This window comes from Sceloporus occidentalis, unplaced genomic scaffold (assembly GCF_023333645.1).
Source record: "Sceloporus occidentalis isolate IW3139 unplaced genomic scaffold, rSceOcc1.0.p SCAF_37, whole genome shotgun sequence".
NCBI classification, from domain to species: Eukaryota; Metazoa; Chordata; class Lepidosauria; order Squamata; family Phrynosomatidae; genus Sceloporus; species Sceloporus occidentalis.
This window is the reverse complement of record NW_028317017.1, coordinates 6,203,260-6,228,073: the sequence shown is the minus strand read 5'-3', so window position 1 is coordinate 6,228,073 and position 24,814 is coordinate 6,203,260. Positions and strand designations below refer to the sequence as shown.

At 40.8% G+C, this 24,814-nt stretch overlaps 1 protein-coding gene across 1 annotated transcript; it reads right to left on the bottom strand.

Annotated features, from left to right (window-relative positions):
- Positions 1 to 1,216: 1,216 nt before the first annotated feature.
- On the bottom strand, positions 1,217 to 23,222 carry LOC149297774 (SAFB-like transcription modulator). The gene is made up of 20 exons (XM_089488310.1): positions 23,085 to 23,222; positions 19,594 to 19,681; positions 18,655 to 18,716; positions 15,772 to 15,954; positions 12,967 to 12,991; positions 11,280 to 11,739; positions 10,655 to 10,704; positions 9,269 to 9,378; positions 8,920 to 9,069; positions 8,735 to 8,841; positions 8,510 to 8,655; positions 7,939 to 8,036; positions 6,055 to 6,218; positions 5,748 to 5,928; positions 5,460 to 5,584; positions 5,138 to 5,302; positions 3,513 to 3,848; positions 3,279 to 3,411; positions 2,442 to 2,599; positions 1,217 to 1,322 (listed from the first exon to the last, which is right to left on the bottom strand). The coding sequence occupies exons 1-20, from the start codon at positions 23,220 to 23,222 to the stop codon at positions 1,217 to 1,219; spliced, it is 2,985 nt and encodes a 994-aa protein (XP_089344436.1).
- Positions 23,223 to 24,814: the final 1,592 nt, after the last annotated feature.

The window sequence follows — 24,814 nt, the reverse complement described above, 5'->3', positions numbered from 1 at the left end:
CGCGGGCCGGACAGACGGGGCGCGGGCCGGACAGACGGGGCGCGGGCCGGACAGACGGGGCGCGGGCCGGACAGACGGGGCGCGGGCCGGACAGACGGGGCGCGGGCCGGACAGACGGGGCGCGGGCCGGACAGACGGGGCGCGGGCCGGACAGACGGGGCGCGGGCCGGACAGACGGGGCGCGGGCCGGACAGACGGGGCGCGGGCCGGACAGACGGGGCGCGGGCCGGACAGACGGGGCGCGGGCCGGACAGATACTTTGGGTTGAGATAGTGAAGTGGTTATGGAAGACAAATCAAAAACATAAAAGTTGGTACGAGTCCAAAGACAAAAGGGCAAGTTAAATGAGATTTAAGTGCTGGTGCAAATAGGTTCTGTGAACATTTGACGCCAGTATTTTTATTTTTTTTTTTATTTAATGAAAAACACCAAACTATTTCTTCAATGCACAATACAAATATACAACAATGCAGAAAAATTAGATACCTTTTCACACATGATCTCAAACTATTGTTTACTATATGATCTGCAGAAAATTTGGAGAAAGCTGCTCAGTTTCAGACTGGAAATAAAGCAAACGACAAATCTAGGGCCAAAAATTTGAACAAGTGTTTTATTTTTTGTTATACCACCTAAAAAGTTTACAAGTCATGAAAAAGCTGGGAAACATTGGGCAAAATTCACAAAAACACAGGAGTACATTTCATCTTGCTGAAGAAATGGGTTCTGAATAAGAACACAAAAAATATTCTACACTTCTGTAGGTGACATTTAACATTACTGGTTTTACACTGCAAAAAAAGTTGACAAAAAATACTTTCCTACAAACTGGGAATAAACCCCCCAAAAACAAGCCTTGGCATCTAAAAAATAATGTCTAACCCATGTACTAATTTACACAGCACTGGCAGAAATTTTCTGTTCTTATAAAAAGGGCCAAAAAAGCACTGCGACACAGTCCATGTTATTTTAGTGCTAATATCCAAGGCATTTGGTACCAAAACATTTTACGAAGTAGGTGTCATAGGCTTACTTCATGGACTCGGGATAAGCCAATTCAAGTCATTAAAATTCTTCTACTGTTGACCAAATAATTAAAATGGTTAAAAAAAAAATATATATTATATAAGCAACTAACCATAGGATTAAACCAGTACTGACAGATTTAGTAATGTTTACAGGAAATAAGTTATCTGAAAACCAGGTAATAGCTGACTCAGTATCTTCTTGGAGGTGCTCCCTTAAAGGGCTTAAATCCTGAGCCACTGCCCCTCTGCATGTGCCCACCTGGCATCTGCACAACTCTGTTAATTGCTGAATTACTGTGAAGATAGAAAATAAACAGATTTACTATTAACCTGGCAAGCCTTGGAACATGCAGAAGCTAAAAAACTGGAGTATATTTTATATAGGACACTGGTGCAGAGTGCAGCTGCTCCTTGATTATCGTATGGGCACATGTGAACGTGGGGTTCACATCTGCCCATGTTGTACTCGCTTGCAGCCATCTACAGTACTGGCTTTGATGAACACTGCGTGCAGGGGGTCTGTACAGATCCCAGGGCGCATGTTTAAAGTACCCCAATTGATTTAAAAGGGAATACTTTCTTACCGCTGATTGATAGATTCAAGAAACCAATCAGTGGCAAGAAACGTCACATCAAGGAGACAGTTTTGCAGCCAGGGCCAGTCGAGTACTTTCTGCAGCAGAGGCTCACTGGTGTTGGGTCTTCATATTGTTGAATATATATATATATATACACACAACAGATTAGCACCACAACTCTCCCTTTAGTGCACAGACCCCGAAAAGTTAACATTTTTGCAAAACATATGAATTAGGATTAACATTAACAGGAAAAACCACTATTTTTCCTTCAGTGCACTGGGATACAGTTTGCTTCTTGACTTTTCTACAGGTTCCAGGTAGAAGCATTAAAGATAAAGATAATCTGTCACTATCCAAAAACCCTATATCTAGAATTTAGTGTAATAAACGTGATATACTGTAATTAAATATTGCAGTAACCAATACATACATATTGGACGCCCACTTTACACATCTACCACTGGAGCAATCGTGTTCAGTTCTCATTCTGATGATCTGCATTATATTAGTTTGTGTATCAGGTAATGCTACACTTTGGTGGAAGCCAGCTGAATGACAGCAAATTATTGAGCAGCTTTTGCCACAGTTCACTGAAGCCCCACAGATGTAGACCTGATCGAAGTATATCCACTTTCACTAAAGAAGAATTGTCAGGAAGGTTTTCAAGTCCCCACATAAATTATTACAAAGGGCCACCACCAGCATGTTACTGCAACAAAAGCGCAGCATAATGCATAATTGCATAATTAAATCTGTAATTACTACACACTGCACACTATTGGTTTAAACTATACAGAGCCAGGTGACATGTCAAACATAACTCATACAATACCTGGAATGTGAAGACATCATGGCTCCACTGCGGCCTTCAGGCAGCCGCCGTGCATCATATCCACTGCCTCGTGTGCTAGGACCGTGCCAATCTTTCCTTGGCACGCCAGTGTCTCGTCCTTGGCGATCCACAACAACATGTCTTGGATCATTAAAATGCTAGAAGACAAAAGTTATGAGCGCCCAGGCATTAAAGAACAAAATAAAACCGCTTGCAAAAGTACAATCTTGCAACAGTGCTTCATAATGCACTACTGATCCTATATCAAACTGAACAGACATAAGGTGATGACCGTACGGCAATACCACACACAAAAAAACCCCGAAAGGACTAACAGAAAAACTGGCCATGGCGTGGTCCCAATATGGATAATGAGTGTAATTAAAATATCAGGACACATTCTAAACCAAGATTACCAGGTCAGAGACTATAAAACTTATTATACTTAACGGATTATACAGATGTGTACAATAATTCAGCGAATACCATTCAAAAAACACTAAGGCATAAATATTGGGGATTTCATTATACTATACGACCATATATTGCTTAGTCCTGCACAATGTCAACATACTCCAAGTTTGGCGAGTCCTTTCTAATATTACATGGCAAATTGCTTACCAAACAAGTTAAGCAAGTGGGACTGCTTTGCATTTTAACCCAAATTATACCCTCAAGCAACTTAAAGCCTCCTCTATTAATGAGGCCATTAATAACCTGAATGTGTTATGCTTTTTAGGCTGTGCACTCCCCTCTTCAGATTTTTTTTGCTATACATACTAGTTTCAAACATGAGGTTCCCATCAATCACTCAATGAAACTTGTGCGTAAGCTTACCTGCCCACTGTTTCCCCTGTCACCAACAATAACGGCCCGATCATCTCTGCCTGCGTAGCCAGGTTTCCCCCCGCGGCCACCTCTCGTTGAGGGGCCAGGTCCTTCTCTTCCAGGCCTGTCAGTCCTTTCACCTCTGTGTAAAAACACAACATCTCTAATTTGCCTGTTGCAATGTATAGCTTTGTGAAATCCCACAAGTATAATTAAGCTCACATGTTCACTGCTAAAGGTTACCTTGCCTCCCGTTTCTCAGCTGTTATTGGTCCTTCAGCTTTCCAATTAGCAGACCGGGCTTGGTTGGACCCAGAGTCTCTCGGATTGCGACCATGCTGAATATCTGGACTAACTATTCTTCCCCTATCATGGCCTTGGCCTTCACTTCTATTGGTGCCTGCCCTTTCCAGCCCTACAGCCCTTCTTTCATCCCGATCCCTTCTGTCTGTGTCACGTGGTTCATTTCTTGGTTGGGCAGTTTCATTTCTTCTAGTGTCACTAAAGTTTTTGTTAAAGCTATCCATACTGGCAGTTCTGCCTTTTTTTGCATCTGCTGGGTTGACAAAGCGGTCTCGTCTACAATGATAAAAAGGCAGAACATCAAAATGTTTAGTCAGCTCAGACGGCCAACTATAATAGCATATCATTTTGTTGTAGACTTCGAATCTTATGTATTAAGCCAGAATTGCCAAAAATAAAAGGAATATATATATATATATATATATATACATACATACACACATATACATATAGTAATAGAGATAATATATGTAATGAAAATGCTGATTACACTAAGAAATTAAAATACTACAAAAAAGAAAATGAATTATTGTGCACAATTTTAAGTTTGCTTATATACCCAGGAAGCTTTTAAAAGAACAATTTTTTATCACATTAAAAATGATTTACTTTTTTATAAAGGCTAGTTTTTACATTGTAGGGCCTCTTTAGCAATGCCAGTGAGCTCAGTAAAGTGTTTTGAGCAGGTCAACAGAAGAAATGTTAACACTCTGAACACAAGCGGTGTAAATGAAACATAGTTAAAGTGTAGGCTCACCAAAGCATAACTAAATATAGTAGGTATTCACAGGCGTAATCAAACCCTACACAGAAAACAACCTAAACAAAGGTCTTATAATAAAACTTTAACGCCAACCTCCATAAAGTCCCTGCTAAAAACCGGTTGAACAATTGCCTTTGAGGACCTAACCATGTCACATTCTGTCGCACCGTCGGCTTTGACAGGCTGTTTTGTCTCCCATTAAGGGGCGATGGTAACAAAATAACGTACGTCCCACAGTTGTCTCCCTTGCACACTGGTCTGGGCGTGATTAATATAATGCAGCCCGCACAGATCTATTGATGCCCAGGGGTGTCTATCGTATCAGGACGTATCGCAGGTATTTTAGGGTTCGTTTCGGCCTGCTGTGTCTGCTTTAAAATCCCCTGACAGCAGAATGAGCTGATAGAAACATACGTTGGGTAAATTATTTAGCTTTTTAGCATCAGTATATCAGGTAGATAAGGCTTTGTTGGTTGGTCTCTCCTCTACCTATGGTTAGGTTCTCAAAAGCAGTTTTTCAAGCAGTTATTAGCCATGCCGTTGAGGTTATGGTTAGGTGTTTGGAGACCCCTGTGATCACTACTCCCTATAGTTGAGCGACTACTAGGTTACAAGGGTAATGGACATTTTTTCTCTCGTTTCATCAGTATATTTTAGAGGGATATAATTTCTGTTTGGATTAGTTTAACACACTGAATACTGTGGCAGCTCAGTTTCAGGGTAAATGGGATTACGCTAACAGAAGGAAAATTATATTTTAAAAGTGATGCATGGAGAAGGGAAGCATTGTTAAAATATTTACCTTTCAAAGGAGGATACAGATGAACCCTCAGGATACCGATTCCTGTCCCTATGATCAAAGTCACTGAATCTGTTCTGCTGGCGGGTATAATCTGAACTATGGCTGAAGCGGGTGTCTGTATCCATCGCCATTTTCTTGTTTTCATTCCAGAATGGATCATCTCTCCTAAGAAAATGTAATATTTAAAGAAAGGCCCCTAAAAGCAGTGCTGCACAATGCAAGTTGTGATGTTGCACAGCAAATGAAAAAAATAAAGCACTCATTATCCCAGTGGATTTTCTTGATCGAGAGAATAGACACTTATCCAAACCAGAACAGTTACCTATGATCAACGTCACGCGGTCGCTTCAGAGCATTCCTTTTCTCTTGTTCAAAACGAAGCTGTTCTTGTTGCCGACGCAATTCTTCTCTTTCTCTAGCAATGCGTTCTGCTTCTTTGCGGCGTTCCTTTGAAATGTATTACATTTTTAATTTACAAAATAGGTTCATAGCCAATTTATGTGATATTTCTTGACGCAATCTAACTGTTTAACAAGTAATTAGAGTATGGCAGCACAGCGAATGGTTACCATGCATAAAATTTGTTTGTTTTTTTAAAAATAAAACTCACCTGTTCGATACGAATCCTTTCACGTTCAAGGCGTTCACGCTCCATTCTCTCTCTTTCCAGCTTTTGTCTTTCTATCTCTAGGCGTTCTCGCTCTCGCTGCAAGCGGTCAAGTTCCTCCCGCTCACGCATCATCCGTACACGCTCCCTCTCGCGACGTTCTCTTTCAGCCAGCTCCCTGCGTCTGTAAAGACCAATAGCAAATAAGAAATGACAAATCATATAAACAGCTACCAGCCAATGCAAACGTGGAACAGCCGGGGCTTTCTGTTCACAAATGGCTTATCTAGTTGCAATTGTAAGTGCTTACCGTCTAAGTTCCACAGCTCTGTGATAGCGCTGTAAACGTTCCAGACGTTCCACATTCTCCCTAAGTCTCTGCGCTTTCATTTTTTCAAACGTCAAGATGTCCTTCTTTCCCCTGAATTCTCGGAATTTCATCTTGTTCTGAAGAAACCTCTCTCTATTAGTCATCTGCAAAGTGTTTAATTGCTGTTAAAAAAAGAAAAAAAATGCACACCCTATAATATACCTAATGAGAACGATGGTAAACATTTAAGCGTCAATATTTCTACAGCATAGTTATCGGCATGAATGTTTCATTAGCATAAAACCTTATTTGGGGTCAGATGATGTGTGAATGAATATGTAATCTAATTTCCTGATGAACAGCTTATAAAAAATTATTTTGCACTTTTGGTTTTCTGCTGCTCAGTTTTTATTCAGGAATAGAACGGATCTGCACCATGTGTAAAAATAACAGCTTTTTAAGAGTTAATAGTTTGTTGCTGTTTTTTCTGGGTATAAGTTAAGCAGTGTTGACCATCTTAAATATCCAATGAGCTGTTACAACCACTTCTTGACATGACATGTTTCTACCGCTCATGACAATAGCCGTTTGAACATTTCTGTGGTGCTCATGTTTGGCTATAATTTTCTTCTCTATCATTCACTGTACCCACACAAATTACATATCTTGTTTCAGACTTTTTTTTAAGAATATTTTTTTCATCTACAAAAGTTAACTTAAAAAAACCTGCTAAATAGATTCTAATATTTGTTTAGGAATACATATATATACACACATCTTTTGTTTTGGTTTTTTAAATAGACACCCCCGGGTATTTCAAATACTGGTATTTTAACTTTTTCCATGCAAACATTTTACCACCAGCCAGGGTGGATTAAAAGATCAGATTTTTAATTTTAATCTGTTTTTGTTATTTCTATAAAAATATTTGTATATTTTTCCTCCAAAAGCATTTTATCTAAAGATAGTTTTCTAGTTAAGGTACATTACAGTTCAAAGGTCATTTAAGCATGACATTTTGCTTAGTTATGTAGTTTTCTCTTTAACCCCTTCAGTTAATAAAACATTGACGTTTCAGCAAATACAAGAATGTATGCTATATAATGTTAATGTTTTAGTTGAACAAGTTAGGTTCTCCAAATATCAGTGATTATTCTATTAAACTAAAATCAGTTCTGCTACAGCTATTGTAATAGTCTGACAGGTTATTCTAAATATTAAATCTTTTTGCTATAACCAACAGCAAGAACGAGTCTTTACATCTAAAAATCAAATACACCTTGCCACCAGACTTTGTCAAACTTTGCAGTAGTATTTGTGTGCATTTTCCCCCCACACTCTACTTTAGGTGTGTACATACAGCTCCGGCTTGCAGCCAAACACCTAAATATGTGTTCAGCAACATCCGAGTACAGTGATACCACCCATGCATAGGTTTTTGTTTGGGGGCTAAAAAAGGTCACATTTGGAAAGTGTGCATTTTTCACATGTTGAATATTGACATTATGTCATGCTGTATCCACGTCCTATTCGGGACATCTTTGAATTCAATTTATCCAATGAAATCATATTTTTTTAATTCTAGACACCCCAGGGTATTTCAAGTGGGTTTTTTTTTTTTTTTTTTTTTAACTTTCTATGCCAGGATTTTGAGGAACATACAGCTTCAGTTTTAGGACTTAACAAAAAAGGTTGCTATTTTTTTTACGATTTCAAAGCTTGGTAACTTGTCTCTACGATATATTAAGATTACAAAAGGCCACTACAGAGAGACAATGATAATTTCTCTCATCTAGATAGAAAAAGCTATTGAGAAGAAAAAAACAACTGGGAATGCAAATATAGATGTAGGGTGGGAATGCAGGAGACAAAGTGGCAACTTACCTTATTATCAAATCTACCTCTTCGCATTGGTGGTCTTGTATAGACCTGGTCACCTTTTGTTTGGTCTAAAACTACCATTTGTCCAGGACTTTTACCACCTTTGAGGATCAAAGAAAGTACAGAATCACAATAAGAACACAGTGTAAGTGGTTTACATTTTACGCTAGCATATATGCTCATCATTACGACATGCCAACACACACACACACACAAAATAGTCTGAATATATCAAACATTCTGGCTCAGAAGTCTACCAATTCGCAGCAATGGATGTCCTCACATCAAATCATTAGCAATGAAAATAATTCTCTCAACATTCAATCACCAAGACCCCACAATACTCAGCTGGGAAAATGCGATATTGATCTCCTAACTGAAGCATAACTACCACGCATTATCAAAGTTGGATTCTAACTGGTACCATTATTATGCTTTCATGGCAAACAATACTAGACTTAAGCACTGTAACTAATGGTGCATTTGTGTTGACCACAAATTGCCCAGACCTAGCCATTAACTGTCCTCTCTGTCCAAACAGTCTAAGAGCTAAGTTTCAGGACCGCATTCTCACCTGTCCGTCTCCTTTCTTCACTCTTTTTCGGAGACTCACGAGAGGAACCAGCCTCACTTTTTTCTTTCACATCTTTTTTTGGGTCTTTCCCATCTTTTTCTGTTTTTTCGGATTTCTTATCCTCTTTCTTAGCTGAACTTGGAGTCCTTGGAAACAAAATGCACCATTAGTAGTGAAAATTGAATTCCCATTCTAATAATTATTGCTTGTACACAGAGGGCTTACTTATTTTTGTCCCCTCCGGATGATTTTCGCTCCCCAGATGGTCGGCCTGAACTGGTTTTCTCATCTCCTTCTTTCTTTACATCCCTTTTGGAAGGATCACTTTTAACCTGTAGGGGATTACATAGGTGTGTGTTTCAAATGGCTCAAGACCAATCAGAAAGAAAGCCAAAAGTCATACAACTTACCTTTTCCACAGAAATCTGTTGACCATGTAATTCTGTGCGATGGAGGTGAGAGATGCATCTGGCTACATCCGCACTAGATGACATTATAACAATGCCATAGCATTTTGCTCCTGGGCTTCGAGCATTGGTAACTACTTTTGCACTATGAACCTGTAAAAGTAATAACAACCCACTTAAGTTTTCCTTTAACTCCACAACTGAATTAAGAACACATGCTGCAAGAGTATTTCAGGACTAAAAAGGAGAAAGGCAGAAACAAGAGAAAATTGATTGAAATTCTTAATTCCTGACCATCAGTCAGTGGCTACAGAAAGCGATTGCTTTTAATTTTTATAATTCTACTGCATACCTTTCCATACTTTCCAAACAGGTTTTTCAGGTCAGCTGCTTTCGTGTTAGCAGAGAGTCCACTGACCCAAAGATTTCTTGTTGAACTGCTACTGGTACTACTAGTGCTTCCTTTAAAATAAATAACTCGGATCAGAAGTCAGTCTTAAAAGGTGCAGTGCATTTAATCAGGCATCAATTTTCAATTATGTGTCCAGTCCATTTGCTTAAGTATTTAACTTGCTGTATATACCATGTGTTGCCATTTTGGAATACTTAGGGACAGTGATTGCTCCCAATACATAACATGGCAATTCCACCTGATCCTGAGCTGTCTCAGTCTCAGCTACCTAGAGAACAAGTTAGTGTTTTTTTATGCTTTAAACACCTTTTAAGATCACATTATATGTTTAGAAACTGGCAACCATGATCTTTAATAGGGGCATTAGGATAAAAAGTAGTAACAGGGATTCTGGAAAGAAACAGGAAGACCAATGATCTCACTAAACAGAAGATCAGAGGAGGGGGTGTCATCACATTGTCACTTGCCACTTTTCTGTTCACTGCTCAGCAGACTCTAGAAGCCACACATTAAAGTAGCTGCAGGCCATACGCATCCAACCTATTTATCTTTCTGAGGTATACAAGGTACTTTTAAAGTCACACCATATGGACATGACATCAGAGACTTATGAGAGTGCGTTCTAGATACACAGACAATATGTAGTTGTCTCCCCTTTGCAGCTTTAACAGCGTCCACTGTTCTGGGAAAGCTTTCCACATTTTGGAGAGTTTCTGTGAGAATTTTTGACCATTCATCCAGTCAGGCACAGACGGACAAGAAATCCAATTTGTTTTTTGCATCACCATTTCTTTTGGGTTTTTTTCCTCAGATTTGCTTTGGCTCCACGCTAGCTATGGTGTGACTACTAATAAATGGTACGCATTTTACCCAATTGTAGTAAATACACTACTCCACTAAGCAAAGTGGGACAAGAAGATTAAATCCTGGAGTTGTTAAGGGGGGAAAAGAGGTAAATTCCAGAATAAAAGGTAAAGTTGGTTTCTCAAAATTCACAGTAAAAACGTGTTCATCTCACCACAACTTTTAACTGAAACAACTCAGGTACGAAGTAATGGAAACCATTGTATCTTATGTAAAGATTTCAGGAATATTTAAAACCTTCACCATGTAACATCTTGCTGAATGTTTTTCTGTATGATAAATACAGCTTTAAGGTCAGAACTGCTGTGATTCTCAGATTAAGCCCAACACCATGGCAAGCAGCAGAGGGAGTTAACGTTTATTTTACAATCTTGACTTAAATAAGGCCCATAAATATAGGTTCTAAAAGTATTCCAGACAAACTTTTTTTTCCCACACACAGTACAAAATTGTACAGCTTACCTTTATCCTCTTTCACTGTTGTCTTGTTCTCTTTGGTATCCTTTGAAGAACTAAGAGGGAAGCGATTTGAATAAAAGAAAGTGAATAAGAATCATACTGCCTGCATGAACAATAAAAAATAAAAAAAAATAAAAAAAAAAAACACATTGAAATGGCTGAATTGGTTCTCGGAGGAGCAAATTGATTCCCTTAAAGTTTCTTGTTTTGATTTTCCCCAGGACGCCTGTAGATCTATATTTTCTGACAATTTTATTCAGTGTGGACATATGGCAATCTTCTCCCGATCACAAGAATAGGACTTGACTTCATTTTGTGTTCTTAGATAGGACAGCTGTTCCTTACCATCACCACAAGGACTTTTAAAAACTTGTCAATTTGGAAAAGTAAAAATAAAATGTGCCGGACATTCGATAATGGAATCAGTAGAACATACTGGGAAGATCTTGCATAAAAAATTAGACATATATATATTAAAAAAAAAAAAAAAAAAAGTGACTTATGTCAAAAATGTATACAAATATAACGTAAGTTACTAATCACATCCTTGATGCTACCCCTTAATGCAGAGTGATCTTAGTGAACGCTGGTAATCAGTATCGTAAAGAACTGACATAGAAAGACAAACCTCTTTGCTTGACCAGAGGCCCCTGTAGAGGAGGGCCCTTTCTTCTGAGAATCCTTGTCTTTATCTCCAGATTCAGCTTTCTTTGAACCTTCTCTACCTTCTTTCTTAACTCCATCAGCCTTCTCACCCTCATCCTTCTTGTCATTTTGGTTCTCCGACATCTCATCTTTTTGTTCTTCCAGGCCACCCTTTGCATCTCTCGAATCCTGCTCATCTTTGGGTTTGCTTGCCTCAGAATCTGCAAGTTTCACATTTTTACCTGTTTCCAGAAGGTCATCCCCATCACAATCGATAGTGATGGCATCTTCAGCCTGGATTGTGACAGATACGTTATCATCGTCAGCTTCTTTCAGGGATGTGTTAGTTTCCATTTCTTCTTTGACTGCCAGTTCTGATTCATCCTCTTCTGAATGAAGAGGTTTACATACTTCTTGTGTACCATCACCAGAACCTGTTACATCTAAGAGGATTTAACAGGAATAAACATGGCAAAAATAAGATGTTTAAACAAATTCATATTCTAGAGGACCTAGGAAAAACACATCTGGTTAATAGTATTGATGATTAGGAAAACACAATGCTTAAATGTATAAACAAAAACTACAGGGTGACATTCTTCACTGCAAAACAGCAAGACAAGTCATGCTCCGTGCTTCCACATTTTCCATCTCTCAGGAATAATTTATATGGTCCCAATACGTAGGAAATCTTCGGACAGCCAAACCAATAAAAGTTGGCACACTGCCTTTGAGAGCAGGGCCTTTCTTCATTGCACGGCATCAAAAGGTGCTGTCTTTTTCCCTCTGGTACTCTTCTAGCACAATCGACAGACAGGGGTACACTTCAGCAGATTGTCCCTGTACCATGTGCAGATGTAGGAAGCTTGATAAAGTGAAGACACTAGAATAGGTTGCTGCCAATTCATCCACTCAGCAGGATCACAAACTGCCGACAAGTCTCAAAAGGCTCTCATTTTAAGATGGCTCCACACAGTAGAAGAAAGAAGAATGATCACTTTATGTCGTCCATGAAGAAATGTTTCCAATCTCCATCAATATTTCCACATTGTCCTGTACGGATACAGCCTAGTGCTCCGGGATTATTACAATTCTTTGAATATCCATGGTTTGTCACTTCATGAATGCTTCAACCGCAACACATCTGTGCATATCTAGCATGTCGCTTATGTCCACGTTCAAATGCTCCTCCTCAAAACATATCTGTTCAAGAATCCAAGTTCTTTACTATGTGTATGTTCAGCATGCCACTCATGTGGCCCATGATCCTTTTCAGAATATCCATTCAAGAATCCAACTGTGTTCTTTACAAGCCGTGGGCAAGTACAATGCAGAAACAGTCCTTCACTGATTGACAGTTGGCAGCATCCAAAAATAATGTTTACTAGTTTTAAGGTTTTTTTTTCCCATTTGGGGAAAAAACCAAAGAAAAAAGCCAAACTTACCTTTTACACATTAAAACAAAATGCATCAATACATTAACCATTTTGATGCATATACACAATATTTCTTCATGCGCCCACTAGAATTGCATTTGTAATTTTAGAGTTTCTGGCATACATTTATGCCGCAAGGTATGCTAAAATAGAGTTCACTCAGTTTCAAGTGCTGTAACTATTGAAAGAAAATGCAAGGTTTTTAAATAGCCCCAATCATAAATTGCAACTAACCGTTTATTTCGTCTTCTTCCGTTTCCTAAAAAATTAACAAAAATGAAGAAATAGGATTAAGACCATTTATTTAATTAGGACATTAAATAAAATTAAAAATTTAAAATTTAAAATAAAAGCAGCAGCCCCCTACAGGTTTTTCCCAATTCAAATGTTCATAAGGAACACACGCAGAGCATCTCGTACCTGTGCCGACACGCAGAAAAACATGTAGGTGGGCTTAAAAGATCAGTACTTTGACTTTGTTGTTAAGTGGGGCACAGGATATGAATATCCAAGTGATTTAATATTATTGAAACAGACAAGGAAGGTAGTGTCCTTACAGCAGTATCTATATGGTTACTTGTATGTGTCTGCTTGGTTTGTAAGCATCATCCAAAAACACATTTAAATTATTAAATAGCAGTGGGACGGTATTTATCAGAATTCTCACATATTCATTAAAGTTGAAATTGTAAACAAAAATAATTTACCTCTGGCGTTGCAACATTTTCAGAAGTCTCAACTGTGTGTGCTTCTTGAACGTCATTTTCCTAAACAAAATGTTACATGTCATACAAAGCAGGTTAACACAATAACACTAAATTCATTATAACTCATTGTTTTCGCATATATTGCCTAGGAAATATACATACGTTAACAGCTATGTGTCCCATAAACAGCCTCTGTACATTCCAGAAGTATCCAGGTCCCAGAAAGTCAATTTTAAAAAGTTGGAGCAGTTTTTATGGCATCCTTTAAAGTAGTAGTGTAGTTTGTTGCTGTATTTATAAAAAGCACTTATTACTTTCCTAGCCGATACCTGTTGGCAATCATGTTTCATGCAATGAAGAGCTGCCACCAACATGTAGAGAGACAGCCATCATACGATAAAGGCTGGGCACATCTATGCATTAACAGTTTGGGTATACCAGTGAAACGGCTTACTGCCCTCAAACTTGGGGAAAACGCATGAATTATACACCACGCCTTTCCCATTTCTTAAACAAGTCTAGTCTGCACAGCTGTATTTATATTTTTATGTGAGTGTTCGGAATCTTGTTTGCATGGCCTTTGGTACATTTTCCTTATTGTAAATAAGTACATGCTCTCTTTAGTTATCAGAAACTAAAGCCAACCAGAGCATCAGATTTCAGAAAGTAACTTTGAGAAGCCGCCTTCCTCCAGTTTTAGGTTTTTGCTCTAGATAACCAAAGCCATTTAGAAAGGAAAATATGTACTAAATTAGCGCACAGACTTAAATGTGTTTTTAATAAGGTTTGCCAATATTTTTCCCCAAATATAAGGTTTGCTTATATGAAATGTATTTAAAAGATATAATACTACATACTGAAACTGCTCACAAAAAGTTTTAGTGTCTTAATTTAGACCCATTTAACCAAGTGGCATCTTGATAATCTCAAAGGGCTAATGAAAAATGTACTCCTGTAAAAAACTAGCTTTCCTTCTTAATAGAATAAATAAGAGCACATCCTTTAGACCAGAGACTCCTGAAGTAAGGGCACGCACATAAGTTAAGTGCAGCCATCTGCCATGGACACCAGCGAGCCTTAAATTGGTATGTATGTATGTATGTATGTATGTATGTATGTATGTATGTATGTATGTGCAGCCACCAACGAAGGAAAAAATCAAAAGAATCCGTGTGTTAAATATCTGGGTGAGCAATCACAGCTTGTTTGTTACGTCTCAGCGGGCCAGCCATAGCCCACCTCCAATTCAGGGACCTGTAGAAGTACATTATATAAAACATTTTATAAAAGAGCGCTCCTTTTTTTAAACTTCTGCCCATTAAAAAAATGCAAAAAAAACCAAACAGGGGTTCCTAAACAGAGCCTGCTTTTTTCCCCATCAGTAAACTGTGCACTCTAGAAGACACTGGAGCTTTGGACACTGATTAGATAACTACATCTTTGCTCAGATGAAAAGACTTGAGACAAAACTTTCCCATTTCATCCCTGTGCATAAAGCAAGATCACTTGACAGTTTGAGGCATTCCAAAGTCTTGTGGAGAGCCTTCCCAGAAGAATGGAGGTTGGTCTAGCTTCAGGGATGGGGGGGCATGGCTTTGGAATGGGATGTCCAACAAGCTCACAAGAGTGATGGTCAGGTTTTCACACACTTTTTGCCTTATAGTTATGTTCTAGGAGTCTACTAACACTGCAATATATTCTTACTGGCCTTCAAGTTTTTGTCATGTTTGGCTCTGGTATGTTTAGCAAGAAAAATTACTGCCTCTGGAAACTGAATACCTGAGAAAATCATTTTACCAGCTTCCAAGGTTCCCTTTTAGTCTTAACCATTACTCTGACCAGAGAGAATCACAGACTTCTCTACGAATCCATAACACAATTGAATGTTAATGCTTAATGTCGGCCAATTTCATGTTTCAAATATCTAAGTTCCTGAAAATTTACCAAGCTGTGGTCCCAAACCTAACGTGTATGTCACTTTAAATATCTAAGGTGAAGCAAACATAACTATGCATTGTGGTTTCAGATAAATTAACATATCCACCATGCAAGTGGACAAAATATAAAGGGAATGGGAACTGAACAAATACTTTGCAAGCTACTAGGGCATGTAACCTAGGGGGAAGACACCAAAAGACAGAAATTCTTGGAAATCAGATGCATGGCTGATCTAGTACGTTTTTTGCTAAAGAAAGCGGTGTTTGTTGAGAATCCTATAAACCCTACAATCTGCTACGGCTTTTATAATCAGAACTGAAATGCCGATATACTTCAACAACCAACTAGCTACCACAGATGTACTATATAAAGGTTATGGAAATATAAATTATACCTGGTTTTCAGTTTCTTTTTCAGGGTCATTGGCTGTAGATGTTTGCTGTGATGCACTGCTCTCTTCTGCTTCTGTGGGCAATACTTTCACAGACTTAGACTTTTCCTCATCATTTTCCTCTGAGTCCTTCACTTCATCATTACCATCCTGATCACTGACATCTTGAGACTCCAGCTCATTATCCTTTAAAAAAAAAAAATGCAATCATTTAGAGTCTTTATAGTTCTTTGGGTGAACTTCAGTAAGCTGAAAGCTTTAGAATTTACCTCCGGGTGAGTGCATTGTGCTAGCCCTGTACATTGAGGTGCTTTGGCCATGCCAGCATAGAAACACATTGGCCAGATTGATTCGGATGATTGCCCTTTCAGTGATTTGCTTCCTTATGTAAAGAGAATCGAATGACTCGTGCAGTGAAAATTGATCTCACCTCTGGCAGGCCTAATTCAAAGTAATCCACTAGTTCAAGAAAGCAGGAATAATTCAAAGGGACCCAAGGAATTGGTTGTAGGTGGCTTTTTTAAGTAACACATGAGATGATGTGCCCAGTCTAAAGAACACTCCAGGACATTAATCAGAGCGCTGGGGACTCCACCTACTCTGTGGCATTTAACTTTAATGAAACAGCTCTAGAGAGATTCTATAAATGGTTGGATGGTAAACTCTTCCTATGAATTAGGACATGCTTAACTGTCAAACACAAAAGCAGACATGCGTTTGTGATTAAACCTTCAGATGACCTTAAAATGCCATAACCATAGTTTAATTTTAATGGAACGATCTAATATTTTAAAGACCAGCCATCTTTCATTCATCTACTCTTCCCATTTTCCTACTGCTTAATGATCTCAAACCTTCTAGCAGAGTTGATACGGTTATCAACCACTCAGTTTGATCAGATGAGGACATGTCGGTTCACAAACATTGTTCCAGAACTTCTGCCCAAGTGAAATATCCCCCCCCTATAAACATCTATGTTTTAATTATCATACCTTATATATTATTTTTTAAAGTGTTCCATAATCTTTAAAAAGACATGACTAGAAATCTCTTAAAACAGTCACATATATAGCTTTACTATAGTAAAATACTTAGTCACCAGGGGGGGCACAATCTTTTCCGTAAGTAAATCCTGCCGGACACGCATACTAAGTCAGACAAAATTGAATATACATTTCTGTTTACATTGCTGTGCAGACTCCTTCACAGATTAGAGCTGGAGCTTTAAAAGTTCTTTGTTAATGTCTCACAGTCCTGGAAGTGTAATTTATTGTCACTTACAAAAGGAAAACATTAAGATAGAAAATGGTTTGATGCTACATGTCTCCTAGCCGTACGGTCATCTATTTGACAAATATATTAAATCTTTCGAAGTCTTTAAAATCCTGGTCCCACGTGTCACAGGAGCAACATCGGATGCGAAACAGGTACACTGTTTAGGGTGAGCTTTTGATTGCATACATGACATGGGATCTATATTGTTGGAAGTTATTTAAATGTAGCAGCCCTAGGAAGGGTTTTACTTTAGGACAAAACACAACCAACACATCTTTTTATTTAGATTGCAATAAAGGTGGCGTCCTGGTTTCATTCCCGGCTTTAGGGTCCATTATTTTGTTATGCCAGTGATATGCAACTGAGCCCCCAGATATGTTTTATGCCCCCCTGATATGCCTAATATCAATATGCCTTATACCCCCTATATGCCCTGAAATTCATAATACCCCCCATACACCACTATAACTCACCCATACACCACTCTGGCTCCTCCCCCTCCCATACACCACTTTGCCTCCTCCCCCTCCCATACTCCACTCTGGCTCCTCCCCCTCCCATACTCCACTCTGCCCCCTTCCCATACTCCACTCTGCCCCCTCCCCCCTTCCCATACTCCACTCTGCCCCCTCCCCCCTTCCCATACTCCACTCTGCCCCCTCCCCCCTTCCCATACGCCACTCTGCCCCCTCCCCCCTTCCCATACGCCACTCTGCCCCCTCCCCCCTTCCCATACTCCACTCTGCCCCCTCCCCCCTTCCCATACTCCACTCTGCCCCCTCCCCCCTTCCCATACTCCACTCTGCCCCCTCCCCCCTTCCCATACTCCACTCTGCCTCCTCCCCCCTCCCATACTCCACTCTGCCTCCTCCCCCCTCCCATACTCCACTCTGCCTCCTGTCAGCAACGGAGGTTCACAAGACACCAGGGAGCCGGGTAGAGAGGCAGAGTGCCGTATGGGAGGGGGAGGAGCCAGAGTGGTGTATGGGAGGGTGGCTCCCATACACCCCTCTGACTCCTCCCCCCTCCCATACACCGCTCTGCCTCTCTACCCGGCTCCGTTACTGACAGGCACTTTCACTGCAGCTTCATAGAAGCCTCAGCATAAGTGAAGGTGAGTAACGGAGGCTGTCTGTGCGATGCAGACCCCCACCGGCTGACAGAGAGGATGATTCTCTAGTCAGCCGGTGGGGGTCTGCACGATGCGCACAGCCAGCCTCCGTTACTGCCCTTCACTTACGCTGAGGCTGCAGTGAAAGTTCCTGTCAGTAACGGAGCCGGGTAGAGTGATGTATGGGAGGGGGGAGGAGTCAGAGGGGTGTATGGGAGGGGGAGAGAGACGGAAGTGAGAGACCAGCCGACAGTGAGGGGAATCCAGGTCCCCTGCAGCGTTGCGGGGGATCAGGATTCTAGTGTTATAATCCGATCTCTGTTTGAGGTCGGATTATAATTTTTATAATCGATAAAAATCGATTCGATTTTCATTATCGATTATTATCGATTAGTTGTTTCAGCCCTAGTGTATACAACGCTGTTGACAATATTTAATACAAAGCCAAAACAGGGAAAGATTCAGAGATAGATTTACTAAGAAAACGAACTTGGCTTTACCTTTACGAAATCTTCCTCCACTGAAGCTTCACATCCAGACTCGTCTGTATCTTGTTTTTTTCCTGGAAAAAACCCCACAAATGTTCTCATGATCCTCGTTTTATAAAAAGATCTTTGGCACCAGGGACAAGGTCATGAAAGCTTGCTTCTAATCACAAAATGTATATGTTATAAAATAGCATCAAGGTCAAAACACTTTGGGAAAACTATTCTTGGTAAAAGCCCGGCCAAGCCCAGTTCTTCCCAAAGATATACTCACAAATAACCCACATCAGCAGCTCAGATCTACACAACACCCACATATCAACCTGATCTTTCAAGTAAATGTCACGGAAGCCAATAAGCTGTCTAGATGTTGTACGACAATATATGATTCTCAGTGAGAACTACCTTTGGTAGTGAGAATGGATGGATCCTTTTTTTTTTTTTTTTAGGATGTTTGGATTTTTTCAGACTTTAAAGAGTCCTATTATTATATGAATCATATAGCTGGATGTCCCCTGCAATTACCATTTTACCTCTTTCCCTGGCACCCAGATCTCCAGTTTGCAGGAGATAAGTCCACCCAAAAACTGACTGCTTGGCAAACTCATAGCCAGGCAATACTTAACATATACTGGCTTGTGTGACAATCCAGGGGAACTAAGGAGACCCCTTGTGTGCATGTATGGAGAACACTCGTTGATTTCAATAGGAAGACTTTCTTGGCACTGTCTGTTGGTGTTAAGCAAGCACAAGGGGTGCGCAAAATGGGAATGTGGAGAGGGGCTGCAGCTTCCCCTAAAAGGGAGAGTTATTTTGCCACATGTACAGAAAGCCTACTAAAGCAGGGTACCCTAGCCTTTAAATACAAAACTAGAAGTGTGTTTTAGATCTCTTTCTGTATTAAGAGAACAGAAACGATGGGATTACACAAATGTTTTAATGGAATATGCAAACCTTTATTTTTCAGCGGTTTCTTGGAAGGAGTATCTGCATTGACTGGAATTTCAATATTTTCTGGATCACCACCTTCATCTTCGATAGCCTATAGAAGAAGTTAAACGAAACACGTAAGCACCCCCTGCGAGGGAGACACTGCAGACATACATGGCTCCAAGTGTTGCTGTACATGCAAAGAACTACAAGGGTAATCTAACACGCTAGCAAAGCAGAAACTGAATTTATGGTCTGCACTGAAGCATTTCACAAGCACACCATGTGCTTCATACATACATGTTTATACATTGATTGAAAACACATTGGAAATACAATGCAAGACGTTATTGTTATTCAACCCAAAGAGAAACAATACAACCAAAATATTACAGTTCCCATCCTCGTGTTTTATTGCCCCATAAAGTGTGTATTACGGCACTGTGTAAAAAAAAATGCACATTACAAGTGATTTCTGGGATTATAGTGAAGCAGGAAAACCGATGGAGTGCACAAGCTGCAGCTTATATACATCATTCAAAATCAGGCCACTGCTGCATGGTTCCAGAACCCCACAGAAACACAAAGCTGGGGATGCAGGCGGTGATCGAGTGGTTAAAGCACAATAACGGTCATTACACATAGAACACACGAATGCATCGTCCCCTTCTCGGAGAAAAGCAGCCGCGATTGTATGTGAATCACCGTATACACGGTCTAGGCAGGGATTACGCTCGTTTCACGGCGCAAGCCCCGCCCCTACGCACACACCTATCCCAATGTATGCGGCGGCCTTGTGAGGGTCTACGCGGCTTCGCAATGACGGGGTGCAGACCCCCTACCTGCTTGAGTCTTTGCGTGAGGATATTTTTCACGCCGGTTACGTCGAGGTTTCGCCGCTTCAGTTCGGATTTCAGGTCTATGACGCGCAGCTCGCTCAGCTTCTTTCTCTCCGTCTGGCTGCCGGCTGAAGAAGCCATGTTAGAAGGCTCGCTGAGGACACTGAGATGCCGTCGCGTCACGTGACACTGGGCGCTACCATCGCGGGACCTGGATAACAGCACGTGAGGCCTAAGCTAGGCGGAGCTAGCGTTACGACTCCCAAACCACTGCTTTACTAGAACGTAAACAACCCATGCCGTATACGCTATATGGGATTGCGTAGTATCACGTCTACTCGAAATTCGCGGGCAAGAACCGACAGCGTATGAGAGCTAAAACAGGGTGGGTTTGTCCGCATCAGGAATACTCAGCTTCTGAGGGGTAATCTCCGCTGGGAGATGCAATGCGTTCCAAACACAAAACAGGCACTAACAACTTTACTAGCCGTGTCATTCCTTCTCATGCTGTCCTGTATTTAATGCTCAATCTATTACTGCGAGGCTTTGAAGGGTACAGGGGGACACTGGTGGTCCATGTCCATTTAAAGAAACTCCCCAGCGGCTTCCCGTTGGTGTAAACCCACCGTGTGCACCTGGAGTATGCCAGGGGCAGCACCGGGAAAGGGTTCCCAGTAAAAGTCTGCTCTCCTGGTAGACATAAGGGGCATATATCGCAGAGTATAACTCCTGTGGTAATGCAACCGCCCATCCACCAATCAGTTGTCAATTCAGACACCAATCAAAAATGGACGCGAGTGTGTATTATATGGCAAGATTAAAAAGAACCTATTCGCAACCAATGGCAAGTCCAGTCTGTATTAGAAAGTCAATGGAAGCTCTTAACCCCAGAGTGTCTCTAAAGCACTATTCAGAGCTATTGAGAATAGCCAAATAGACACACAGTTGGCCACAATGTACCGTTAATGCAACATCGTTACAGTAAATTAAAATAGGAAGAGTGTGTCCAGTGATCTTGCGCCTGACAACCTGCCGGTTAAGTAGTGACAAACCGCATGGACAGTCTGCTTGCATTGATGTAAACAATTCCAGCTTCCAGATATGGCGCAAGCACTGATTTTGCACTATGGTCTCTGCTTTGGCACCTTAAACCTCCCAAGTCATGTAATGCTGTATGATACAGCCTGTAACTAAGTTCCAGCAAAAAAAGTGGATGATCAGAAGAAAGGAGCGAGGGGAAAACCCCCAGCCATTTACATATTATAAATTTACATTATAAATTACATGGCAGATAATAAATCCAAGAACCCCTATCAGGGTATAGCATTAGAATGTGGCCTACTCAGAAATACCAGATTAGCAGACCTGTAAATTCAAAATAAAAACACTAACGATATCCAAATGTTTTTTCTCAACTGGGGTTACCATTCCAGAGAACCAAGACAGCACACAGAAGAAACTAGGTTCCCAAAAGTGTTCTTGCTCCTGGCAGATGATTCTACCATCTAAAGGGACAGTAATGTCCTAGGGATTTACTCTCAGCAGAAATTCCCAATTTACAAGATCATAAAAATATAAAGGGACCACTTGTTATGATGACCATGATGGTTGGAAGGTCCATTTAATATTGTTGCTCACAACCATTCGCTACACACCAAGCCACAAGCTTGATGTTTGTTTTGTTTGGAGAAAAGGAGCCCGCTTCATTACACATTAGCACTTCACAAACCTTGCTTGTGGCTATCTCCATTAAGTCACTTAAGCATCCCTACCTCTCTCCTCATTGCATCCCACTAGGTTTCTCTATCTTTTTGGATATCAAAATTCTGCATAATAGTAGTAACATTTGACAATGAACCCCGCACAACCTTGTCTGTACTGCTGGTATATCTGTACAAGGAATGTTTATATCTCCTGTACATTGCATGAACTATATGTTCTCATAGAATACTCTGCAGATGTGAAACTCAAGGACTTGCTTCAAGCAACAATTGCCTTAAATACTTAGGATACATTTTGGGATAATTTACAGGGAACACTCCAATATGCTGTGCAGGGGCCCGATTACAAAACATACTACATGGAAGCCTTAACACACCAAGTACTACATATTTTGGAGGGCCAGCCCTGCATGATGTACAGTTTAACAGGTGGGATGACTTAAACCACACTGATTTAACTATGCATTAGCCAGAGCCAATCAAGCCCATCTCATCAAGACACCCACTGCGGTTGCTCCTTTGTAATTCAAGCAGAAGTCGAACACAGCATACAAACTCACCCGTTAAGCCGCCCCTTCAGTGAATAGTGCTCTAAAACGACATATTTCCGAACCGCAGCCGCTTTACTCGGCTAGCTGATTATACACACGATAACCCTCTAACATTATAGAATTGCATTTAAAAGGGTAATTCCTGCATCCAATACACGATACATAGAAACCTTCAACATTTGCGGATATGATACAAACCCCCAAGAAGGGAAAAACGTAGAGTAACAAATAAACCGTGCATTCAACCATCAGAACCGCATGCAACGGGAAACGAAACATTGGCTTTAATTAAGGGACCAAATCCCGGCAGCACACAGACGGCGGCATCGTAGTTACACGCACGCTTCATAAGCATACCGAGCCATTCTCGTTATCTCCTCCAATGGGAAACCACCAAGGCCTACCTGCTTAAGTCTTTGCATTAGGATATTTTTCACGCCGGTTACATCGAGGTTTCTCCGCTTCAGCTCGGATTTCAGGTCTATGACGCGCAGCTCGCTCAGCTTCTTTTTCTCCGTCTGGCTACCGGCTGAAGAAGCCATGTTAGGAGGTTCGCTATGCCCGAAACAGTCCCAGGCCCCGTACAACAACGTACTAAACTCACGCCTCAGCGTCCGGAAACAACGAACAGGCCCACAACCTACGCTTCCTGTTACGTACGATGAACGCGCCCAGAACCAGGGGGCGGAGATCACACAGCCCCGCCCATTCGGGTAAAAAGACAGTTGGCGTGTCCTACTCCTATGGATGTCATGTTGCTCCTTGGGCTTGTTGTTTAAAGCTATATGGTTCCTCTGTACAATATCGCATATTCACCTGTGAGAAGTGCCTGTTTTATTTAATAAATTAGATCGTTTTCAAATCTGCACAGCACGAGTGAATCGTCTTAAAGGGACACACACCACTCATCAAATGGACTTTAAAGCATAAGCTTACTGCTGCCTCATGCCTGCGTCCACCTGCTATACTCACCGCTAGTCCTGAACGGTGACTTAGCAAGAGCTCTAGTATACAGAAAGCACTAACATTGATTTCCATGTACACAGGTATTCGTTCTCTTGCTTTGTCTTACCTCCTCCTTGCCACTAACCCTATGCTCACCCCTGTCTCTTCAACAGACACACAAATACTAACACACATACACTCATGCTAACACCATACACATACACTTACACACTGACATTATACCGTAACAGACACACACACACATGCTCATATCATAGGCTCACAAAAATGAACAACTTTCCCATTCCATCAGACTTTCTGCTTCATATGCAACTTTCAAAAACGCTCTGAAAACCCACCTGTTCAGGGAAGCGTACAACATTTCTTCCCATTACTCCCAACCATCATAATCAAGCCATCTGAACAATCAACAGCCTCAACACATCATCGGAACCAGATCAACTCATCCCCATCCAAGCAGTCCTCTCCTATTGTCTCACTCCCCTCAACCACCTACTAGGTTGGAAGCTCGCAAGAGCTGGGCCCTCTTTTCCTTTGCACCAGTTTGTTATTGTATGTGTTCTTGTATGTGTTTATAAATTGTTCTACTGACTGTAACAGCGCTGCGGAATCTGCCGGTGCTTTATACATAAATGTAATGTAACTTACAGTAACACATACACACATGTATGGTGGAGGATCCTTGCAAGTTTGGGGCTGCATTTCTGCAAATAAAGTTGGCAATTTGGTCAGAATTAAGGATCTCCTCAATGCTGAGAAGTACAGACAGATATTTATCCATCATGCAATACTATTAGGGATACATCTGATTGGCCCCAAATGTATTCTGCAGCATGACAACGACCCCAAATAAATTATTGCAATTTATCTTCAGCGTAAAGAAGAGCAAAGAGTCCTGTAAGTGAATGTATGGCCTCTACAGAACCCTGATCTCAACCTCACCGAGTCCTTCTGGGATTATATGAAGAGAGAGCAGTAACTGAGACTGCCTAAATCCACAAAACTGTGGATAGTTCTCCAAGATGTTTGGAACAACCTACCTGCTGAGTTCCTTAACCCCTTGATGACAATTGCCGGTCCGGGCACGTCACGGAAATTCAAGTCGATAACGACAAATGACGTGCCAGGACCGGCACGTCATTAAACGGGTGCAGAAAGCGATCTATTT